The 10,742-nt window shown below is 40.8% G+C and overlaps 1 protein-coding gene across 10 annotated transcripts in view; it reads right to left on the reverse strand.

Annotated features, from left to right (window-relative positions):
- The window catches only part of LOC311016561 (uncharacterized protein), a 35,238-nt gene extending 27,523 nt beyond the window's left edge, over positions 1-7,715 (reverse strand). For 9 of the 10 annotated variants that reach the window (XM_084014324.1, XM_084014321.1, XM_084014325.1 and 6 more), the window contains exons 1-8: positions 7,580-7,715; positions 6,614-6,721; positions 4,735-4,842; positions 4,194-4,301; positions 3,134-3,241; positions 2,097-2,204; positions 1,556-1,663; positions 21-69 (exon numbers count right to left, since the gene is read on the reverse strand). In XM_084014324.1, coding sequence (XP_083870450.1) covers positions 21-69; positions 1,556-1,663; positions 2,097-2,204; positions 3,134-3,241; positions 4,194-4,301; positions 4,735-4,842; positions 6,614-6,720 — 696 coding nt within the window. In that variant the 5' untranslated portion in view covers position 6,721; positions 7,580-7,715. The remainder of the gene's footprint in view (positions 1-20; positions 70-1,555; positions 1,664-2,096; positions 2,205-3,133; positions 3,242-4,193; positions 4,302-4,734; positions 4,843-6,613; positions 6,722-7,579) is intronic. The other variant, XM_084014326.1, reaches the window with a different exon arrangement.
- Positions 7,716-10,742: the final 3,027 nt, after the last annotated feature.

Genomic DNA, 10,742 nt, shown 5'->3' on the forward strand with positions numbered 1-10,742 from the left:
GTGCTTGTACATGTACACACCTTAAAGATGGAGTCCAGGTGTTTTTGATGCTCTGAATTCTGCCGATCTCTGTGGAGAAAGAAGTTTGAACAATAACTAAACCACAACTATATATCTGTATATCAGAAGTGGACGTAGTCATGGTTTGTGGACTACGGTTTTGAAGCCTCGGGTTCGGCATTTTGGCCGTCGACATCTTGGAATTTTTGGAGTGACAGGCTGCAACCTTACTGGATCTGGATCCATCTGGATAATGGTGTGAAGCTGCTAACAAAGTTAGCTTCATAATTCAAGGTCAACTTTACAGCTAAGTGTTAAAGTAATCTTAGTAGCTAACTGCATTGGTAGCATGGTAGCGACCTGTCAATCACCAGGTAGCCCCTCCCCTAAAGGCTTCCCTACTTTATGGTCTATTTGACTCTAAATGGACCATAATTTACTAAATGAACATCATGCTGGATTGAAGACGACTTCAAACTAGGGATTGAGAGCATAAACTGTGTGTAATTTTAACTGAGATATTAAATCAAGAGAGAAGTTGGTCAATTTTCTTCTCAACAAGTATCGACCTGATAATTTCTAAAGCATTTCTAAAAATTCAGTGAAAATTTTTCATACTCTCGCGTGAAACTCGCTTGACAAACAACTTGGTACACATGGAAAGTGGCATCGACGCAGCGGTAGCGTTAGCAGCCGAGGATAGAAGCTATCAGGCTAGTGTTCTTTTAAATAAACTCCTGGTGTACTTACAAACTTTCAAATGCCTCGTTTTGTGAGTACAGACCCTATGTGTACTACTGGAGAAGTTTGGTAACATTCCATGCATTATTAGTGGGGTAATTTACGAGATATACACAATGTACCATTCGCGCCAGTACTAAGCCATTCGGCTGATAGCCCTATCTTGACCAATGTTGACCATCGCTAAAATTGCTTTTGAGGGGGTATTTGGCTTGATGTCACGGTCGAAATGACCTAGGGTGCATTTTAGTTTCAACCAGTAGAGAGCAGATTTGTATGCATATTTTATATTTAAATACTTTGCACATAAATGTCAAGATCTGGACCTGAATCCACCAACAAAAATACTAAATACCAGATACATTGGTTTTCAGATATTTAAAATAGTGATTTTGGGGTTTAGCGACTCTTTAAAGACATTTCAGGACTCAAATCTGCACACAGTTTACTGAAGTTTACTCTAATGATAACAACATGACAATCAGCTGCCAAAGACCCTGGCAGAGATGTACACCAACTTCCTGGTGGTTCAGTACATCAAGTACAAAAAAGAAGTTCCAATGTTGCCTATCCCTTTGCTTCCCATGAAAACCTGAATCCTGGCGTGATCCAGTACCTGATATGTGTCTCGCTCTCCCTTTTTACCTGTTACTGGACTTTGACCTGTTGTGTCTTCCTGATTCTTCTAGATTGCTTTATCTGTTTGGATCAAACTCGTCTGCAGGATTCAGGGCTGGAGGACTCCGAGTTATTGTTTAAGGGGCTGGTCTAGACCTGATTCATCCTCTAAGGAGAGTATAGTTTCAATGCTTACCTTCCATCAGCAGCTTTGAAGCCAAGAGGGGGCTCCATAGACTGGTCACTCTCTATGGACACACAGCTGGATCCAGGTCCAGGGGAGTCTGGTATCTGCTTCTGCATCCTGATACAATACAAACAATTTAAGATTTTCACTAGTTAAGCTTCATTAATCAGTTTGCTCTGTTTATCATTATATTGATGAGTTCTGAGAATCGTCAGCATCAATACTATAAATGGATCTGTGTCAAATGAGACCACGTTGTGGATATGTGAAAACTCATCTTAGTGCTGCTGAGTTTTGCTAGCATAATGTTAGCTTTGTGGTTCGTAGCTGAGCCAATTGTTCTATGAGCTAAGCGGACTTGAAATATCTCCAGTTGCCAAGTCGTAGCTAAGGTCCGTCCTATTAATTGGAGCAGTGAACAACATTTCCGTTGCATTAGAACCTTATTGTGTGACAATGATAGGGAAACAGAGTTATGACTTGTGAAAAGACTAAGGGGATGGTCTAGACCGGATTCATCCTCTAAGGAGAGTATAGTTTCAATGCTTACCTTCCATCAGCAGCTTTGAAGGCAAGAGGGGGCTTCATAGAATGGTCACTCTTTAAGGACACACAGCTGGGTCCAGGTCCAGGGGAGTCTGGTAACTGCTTCTGCATCCTGATACAATACATACAATTTAAGATTCTCACTAGTTAAGCTTCATTAATCAGTTTGCTCTGTTTATCATTATATTGATGAGTTCAGAGAATCGTCAGGATCAATACTATAAATGGATCTGTGTCAAATGTGAACACTCATCTTAGTGCTGCTGAGTTTTGCTAGCATAATGTTAGCTTTGTGGTTCATAGCTGAGCCAATTGTTCTATGAGCTAAGCGGACTTGAAATATCTCCAGTTGCCAAGTCGTATCTAAGGTCCGTCCTATTAATTGGAGCGGTGAATGTTTCAGTTGCATTAGAACCTTATTGGGTGACAATGATGGGGAAATGGAGTTATGACTTGTGAAAAGACTTTACATTTTGGTTGCAAGATCTCCACTGGGTGTCGGATGGTTCTGGCCTTCACATAGTCCATTAACTCCTGATAATAGACACCTCCTCAGGCATTATCGGTTACGGTAAATCTAAAATAAGAGTTTTTTGCTAATCTACAACCTCCCTTGAGTGAGAGGAAGACAGTGCTTGAGTTTGGTGTCATTTGGTTTGGAGTATTTTTGTTCTTACCTTAGCTTAGCCTCCCCATACTCCTCCATGTCATTAGCCTTCATGTTAGCCACATTAGCGTCTCTCTGACTTAACTTTTGTTGGTGTCTATGAGTCTTTTCTTTCAAAAGGTTTTTTTCCATACTGTCTATAAGGTTTGATTGTTTATTTATTATTTTGTAGTTTAATCCCAGTTAAAGAGGATTTAATTGGTCCTTTCTATGAGAGCTTCAGTGAAGCACGACACTGTCTCTCTCTCATATCATCTTGGCTCAGAAGACCTAACGGGTTGCAGGATTCAGGGCTGGAGGACTCTGAGTTATTGTTTAAGGGGCTGGTCTAGACCTGATTCATCCTCTAAGGAGAGTATAGTTTCAATGCTTACCTTCCATCAGCAGCTTTGAAGCCAAGAGGGGGCTTCATAGAATGGTCACTCTTTAAGGACACACAGCTGGGTCCAGGTCCAGGGGAGTCTGGTATCTGCATCTGCATCCTGATACCATACAAACAATTTAAGATTCTCACTAGTTAAGCTTCATTAATCAGTTTGCTCTGTTTATCATTATATTGATGAGTTCTGAGAATCGTCAGGATCAATACTATAAATGGATCTGTGTCAAATGAGACCACGTTGTGGACATGTGAACACTCATCTTAGTGCTGCTGAGTTTTGCTAGCATAATGTTAGCTTTGTGGTTCATAGCTGAGCCAATTGTTCAATGAGCTAAGCGGACTTGAAATATCTCCCGTTGCCAAGTCGTATCTAAGGCCCGTCCTATTAATTGGAGCAGTGAACAACATTTACGTTGCATTAGAACCTTATTGTGTGACAATGATGGGGAAACAGAGTTATGACTTGTGAAAAGACTTTACATTTTGGTTGCAAGATCTCCACTGGGTGTCTGATGGTTCTGACCTTCACATAGTCCATTAACTCCTGATAATAGACACCTCCTCGGGCATTATCAGTTACGGTAAATCTAAAATAAAGAGTTTTTTGCTAATCTACAACCTCCCTTGAGTGAGAGGAAAACAGTGCTCGAGTTTGGTGTCATTTGGTTTGGAGTATTTTTGTTCTTACCTTAGCTTAGCCTCCCCACTACTCCTCCATGTCATTAGCCTTCATGTTAGCCACATTAGCGTCTCTCTGACTTAACTTTTCTCGGTGTCTTTGAGTCTTTTCTTTCAAAAGGTTTTTTCCTTACTGTCTATAAGGTTTGATTGTTTATTTACTATTTTGTAGTTAAATCCCAGTTAAAGAGGATTTAATTGGTCCTTTCTGTGAGAGCTTCAGTGAAACACGACACTGTCTCTCTCTCATATCATCTTGGCTCAGAAGACCTAATGGGTTGCAGGATTCAGGGCTGGAGGACTCTGAGTTATTGTTTAAGGGGATGGTCTAGACCGGATTCATCCTCTAAGGAGAGTATAGTTTCAATGCTTACCTTCCATCAGCAGCTTTGAAGGCAAGAGGGGGCTTCATAGAATGGTCACTCTTTAAGGACACACAGCTGGGTCCAGGTCCAGGGGAGTCTGGTATCTGCTTCTGCATCCTGATACAATACATACAATTTAAGATTCTCACTAGTTAAGCTTCATTAATCAGTTTGCTCTGTTTATCATTATATTGATGAGTTCTGAGAATCGTCAGGATCAATACTATAAATGGATCCGTGTCAAATGAGACCACGTTGTGGACATGTGAACACTCATCTTAGTGCCGCTGAGTTTCGCTAGCATAATGTTAGCTTTGTGGTTCATAGCTGAGCCAATTGTTTAATGAGCTAAGCGGACTTGAAATATCTCCAGTTGCCAAGTCGTATCTAAGGTCCGTCCTATTAACTGGAGCAGTGAACAACATTTCTGTTGCATTAGAACCTTATTGTGTGACAATGATGGGGAATCGGAGTTATGACTTGTGAAAAGACTAAGGGGCTGGTCTAGACCGGATTCATCCTCTAAGGAGAGTATAGTTTCAATGCTTACCTTCCATCAGCAGCTTTGAAGCCAAGAGGGGGCTTCATAGAATGGTCACTCTTGAAGGACACACAGCTGGGTCCAGGTCCAGGGGAGTCTGGTAACTGCTTCTGCATCCTGATACAATAAATAAAATACAATTTAATTCTCACTAGTTAAGCTTCATTAATCACTTTGCTCTGCTTATCATTATATTGCTGCAATCCCAATTTTCTTCTCTCAAAATCCGATTTTCGATTACAAGTATTTTGTGAAATGACAAAAGGCAAAGAAATTATTTCAAATATGCTGCTTTTTATTGAACATTTTGCAAATAATTTCCCCATTGGGATTTGAGTGCAAACCTTGCTCTTATTAAACAAAAAATCCCTCAAGGGATTAATATAAAAAACAATTAATTAACTTTTGCCATCTGGCTTTTCTCCATGTTATCTTCTTGTCGAGCTCTTGTAAACAAAAACACGAAAATCCCTTTGGGATTAAGAGAAAAACCTCACTTTCACATGTATCTTAAGGTGTGTCCATTAAACAAAAATGAATGAATAAAGTGCAGAACAGAATCGATTTTACGATTTTCACGTTTTTAACATCGTCCTAACTATATAATTGCGATTATATCGAACAGGCCTAATCTGACAGCTACTTTAATACCTGGTTCAGACTTTATAATCGCGATTAATCGAACAGGCCTAATCTGACAGCTACTTTAATACCTGGTTCAGACTGTAATACTCTGATTCTACACAGCAGCTCAGACAAGAACCATAATGAATCCATGGTTTTATTACACTTTTCAGCAAAAACGTAATTCCCGACTTCTATAAAACAACCGAAAGGCATTGATGTGGAACTGGCTAAATCACAGAGCCGAGCACTGACCACGGAGAGTTGGAGTCAGGTAACAGAGAGTTATCTCACTGTGGCGGTCCGTTATATGTCGGAGTGGAGATGAAGAGCAGTACTTCAAAACCATCCCCTGTATTAAAGTCATAGGCTACTGAAGTACAGATATGTTTATTTAAAACGGTGACTTTATGTTTACTGGTATATTTATTTATAAGTGTGATTTTATGTTTTAAATATGTACATATTTCAAATAGGTACATTTACTTTTCAAATGGTTTTCCCCCTTTTATCCTATACCAGTCGTCAAAGCTAAGAAGCACTTTTGCATTTTTTGTATTGCATTTTTTAACATATTTATTTATTTTATTATACAGTACACTTGAATGTGTCTGAATGTAAAAAATAATCTTAGCTTATACGCAAAATAAAGAAAAAATGTTTGAATATATACCGTAAATACCATTTTTTTTTCTCTCCTTTTGCACAAAATATGTACCGAAACAGAACCAAAACCGTAACCCAAGAACTGTATTGTTGCATCCCTAGTAGATGACAATCGACGCCATGTCTGGGACGCCTCCTTCACTTCACCAGTAGGAGAACAGCGATATGTTAACAACTTTAAACCAGAGGCGGCAGTTTTATGTTGACTCTTCTTAAAGCTATTAGGCTGCAGCTATATGTATTATTTATTTCACAGTGAGCTTATCAAAGAGGCCTGCATAGTAATTTTTTTCATATTTATATTTCTAAGTAGGACTACACATGCCAGTGTTTTTTTTTTTTTCAACAGTTTGGTATTTTCTTTTGCTAAAATGTCAAAACAGCAATAAAAATATCAACAGTTTTATTTTTGTAGCTATGTACTTTCAGAAATGCAACATATATAAAATGTTATTGGGTCAAAAAGGTTTTGTGGCTCGAAGGGGAATTTTATTTATTTAAATTATTTGTATTATTTATAGTGGGAGAGGGGCCAAACATTGCTCTTTTGGTGGTAAAGGTTGCAGACCCCTGCTCTAAGGAGAGCTTCTATTCTTACCTTCCATCAGCTTGTTCACCTTTAAAGTTTTCAAGGTCATCCATAGACTTGGACCTGGGCACACAGTTGAGTCCAGGTCCAGGGGAGCCTGGTCTCTGCTGCTGCATCCTGATACAATAAATACACTTTAAAGAAATACCCTTGACCAGATTCTCAGTAGTGTGTGTGAGTGTGTGTGTGTGCATGGCAGACAATTACTGCCTGACTTAATGCATATGACTGAATGAAAGAGTCGATTGATCTAAAAGTTGATGATATTCTTTCCATACGAGCCGTTTAACACTGTGGTGTAATGGTTAGCGACACTCACTACTGAGGGGTTCAAGTGTTCGAGTGGAAATAGCGAAATGTAAAATTAATTACTTTTGATATAGGTGCTCTCCAACATGCACAAAAGAAGAACGAAGAACAGAGTTGGTTCAGATTCAGGCAAAGGGTGTGGACAGATAGGGAGAAACTCAAGAGTTTATCTCGAGAAAACCTGGCAACCTGCCACCCCTGTTTCCCGGAATACATCCCCGATGACAGGAAACTAGACACTGGGGATCAGGCGCGTCCCACATTACCCGAATTCACTATATGTGGTTCAACTGTAATGTTAAGTGACGGTGTAACAACGTTATTAACTTTACCGTTACATCGGGCCGCTATTCACCCGTAAAATTAACTAGTGAAAATGTCCTTCATAGGGACTTTCACTTTTACTTTGAGCCCATATGCTTGACTTGAGTAAAGAAATAGAATCAGTACTTCTACTTTCTCCAAGTATCGTTCTACTTGAGTACAGGACGTGTATACTTCTGACACATCTGTGTATTTCATGTTACCTCATGTTACACATCCAGCCAGTCAACACAGGAAGTGAAGCCCAGGCAGTGAACGTAAACCACATCACAGAACAACCACGCAAGCAGCCGACATATTTAGTCAGTCATCACAAGTTAACATCAACTGTGAGCAGCTTACCTCAGGCCGCGGTCGACTGGTTAAAAACAAGCAGGAATCGCTTCCATTTTGACAATAATATACGAGGCAGGTTCCCGATTAACTGCGCCACGTCTGGAAAGTTGCTGAGATCAGCTGAGGGCGGAGAGAACTTCCTGTTACACGAAATCTGTAGGCGTTCTGTAGTTCGCGACCAAGTTCATACATATGTGTTCGTAAATATCTGTGCAAATCAGAATCTGAATACAGAAAAGAAAGAAAGAAAGAAAGAAAGAAAGAAAGAAAGAAAGAAAGAAAGAAAGAAAGACGTTTTTTATTTTTGAAATCAAACTTTATTTGCGGCTTCCCACACACACTGGTAGTGGGTCAAGGGTAACCCCCTCCTCCACCCTTCCTCTTCCAGCTCGCATACCGCCACTTTAGCCTGACAACACAATATTTAAAAGCTGGCTCTTCCCCCTCTGCTGGCCGGTGTATTTAACACCACAGATTAAAAACCTCAGTAAAACTGATAAAAAACACTTTGTAAAAACAGAAACAGCGCAGACAAACGGTCCCATCCAGTTAAACAGTAAAACACAGTCTCTATTTCTGTGCAGAAAGGGCATCTGTCAACCACAGCAGGGTTTAACAGAACAGAAATAAAAGAGTGCACTGTAAAAATCCCATGGAGGATCCTCCACTGTAGGTCTCCATGTTTTTTTCATTAGTGGAGGCTTGTAGAGGGACCTCCAGGCTGGTTTGGATCCACCCAGCCCAAGGTGGCTCCTCAATGGTGTGTCTGCATATCCATTAAGTTTGTTCCTGTTCAGTGTTTTCACCAAGAGTTTAGATAAAGTTTTACACAAGGCCTTGTCAAGAGCGACCAGAGGGCAGTGGTCCAGTAGGGGCCCAGAACTCCCTTTCAGGTCTACTGCCAGCTCCACAGGAAAGATTTAAAAGCAGGTGCTCATGTGCCGTGAGTCTCTGTCTCCAGTGCAGCAGCAGTTTCTGGTTTATAGTAGACCAAAGCCCCTGTAGCAGCCAGTCCAGCAGGATCCTCTGAGGCCAAGCCAGCCTCCCCAGGGTGGTGACCCCTGGACCAGTAAGGACAGCGAAAGGCCCCTCCAGCTGGGACAGTCAAAAAGTATTCCATGTAGCAGAGGCTCCTGTAGCACCCAGTACAGTGAGCCTGACAGTTCTTCTTCAGCAGGCTCCACACACTTAGAACACTTCTATAAAAGGCAGGCAGAGACATCTTGTCAAAACCAATTCAAAGCCAGACCCAGCTTTTTAAAACGGTTCAGGATGAGCAACCAGGATAAAGCTCCTCAGGTCCGGTTAGCAGTCTTTTGACGAAATGGAGGTGGAAGGCTGCCCCCTGCTGGCCATGTGTACCAGCCTCTGGCCCCACTTCTCCTTGGGCAGGAGGAAGACGCTCTGTAGGATCCAGTGCATCCTGTCCCAAATCAAATGAACTAAAACCCGTTGTATCTGAGCCAGGAGAGAGGCTGGAGGATCCACACAGATCAGCCGGTGCGACAGGGAGGACGAGACCAGATCAGTGTGCGGCCTCTGTAGGACATCTTTTCCAAGTCAGGGCAGATCAGGGCAGTCTGAGCCGATCCAGTAGCCTCTCCCCCACAATCAGAGCCTCGCTTTTCCCCAGTTGATCCTGGCAGATGAAATAAAACCAAACATTTTTACAGTGCCAGTTAAAATATCAATATATCTTTGTGTGTTGACGAGTACAATGAGGTCATCAGGTCATCAATGGCTACAGAGTACAACATCCCAGAGAGAGAGAGAGAGAGAGAGCAGCCCTGCCTCACCACCTCTGAATACCAAAGGGTTCACTCAGCCCGCCATCAACCTTCAGAACACTAGCAATGTTACTATAGAGAACCCTGATCTTGGCTATAAAGGGTTCAACCCAAATCCGACCATGCTGGTGTTCAACCCGGTCAAACGCCTTTTCCTGGTCTATGGAAATAAGACCAGTATCTAAAGCCAACTCACCTCTTTTAATCTGAGGGCCAGATTTTTGGACAGGATTTTATAATCTGTGTGAAGTAAGGAGATGCAGGTCTCCCATCTTAGGTAGCAGGGTGATGACGGCCCTCCTTGTAAAAGTCAATAAGGCTGTCTATTCCTGGAGCTCTGCAAATTCATCATCACCGCCTGCGGTTCCTGCAAGTAGTTCTGCTTCCAGCTCAAAGTTTGCTTCTTCAGTGACCCGAGGGAGTCCTGCTAGGAAAAAGTAATAGTATGCCAAAAAAGTGAGTATAAAATTCACCAAGTCATAGTATACCAAGTAAATAAAGTCTTTGCTAATTTTGTCCAAAAAAAGAACACTATCAGTTAGCATGTCGAGAAATATAAAAAAATTAAGTGTTATTACATGTCATAAGAAATCCATTGTATAGAAAATGGTCATAGTATAGAATGACGAAAAGTCAAGAGTCTTAATAAATTATGTTGAAAAAAGAGATTTTACAATATGTCAAAAAATATGTTGTAGTATGATGAAGAAACTCATAAAAAAGGTAGGATGACATTTTAAAACAAAGCCATAGGATATGGCAAAAAAAGTAATGGAATATTATTTTGTAAAAAAATTGGTGTGCCATTATGGGACTAAAAATCAGGATATCCCAGCCTCTGCTAACGTAATCACCGCATTTCAAATCTTGTGAGTGCCCTAATGTTATGGAAGTGCAATTCTAAATCACAATCAAAATACTACAATGAACAAAAAGTACATTTTAACCTAAACTCCAAGAAGAATGTGTCCATTCTAGCAATTTAGTTTCTTTCTCTGGTTTAAACACCACAACTTTGTGATGAAGTGATAAAAAGGATTTAATGATGATCCATGAGAAACTTGCTCCCACAACATCATATGAATTCTGCCAAGAGTAAACGTTCCTCTCTGCCAGCAGACTATTGCTCATATATGACTTTTACCAACTTCCTTGGGATTTCTGAAGCAGCGTCTCTTATCTGATCAATAAGAGCTCCCAGTGCTCGTCTTGTTCATACCCTCAGTCCAAGAAAATTCAAGTGGTGTTGGAGGGTCACTCGGACCTATCGATCCAGTCTAGGATTCTTCTGCTTATCAGCTGCATTTTCAGAATCTCTTATCACATCTGCTTGTCAGAATGTTTTCAGAAGAAAAAAAAACAGCACAGAGCATTACCATCCA

Source organism: Eutrigla gurnardus (genome assembly GCF_963514095.1).
Source record: "Eutrigla gurnardus genome assembly, chromosome: 7".
Classification (NCBI taxonomy): Eukaryota; Metazoa; Chordata; class Actinopteri; order Perciformes; family Triglidae; genus Eutrigla; species Eutrigla gurnardus.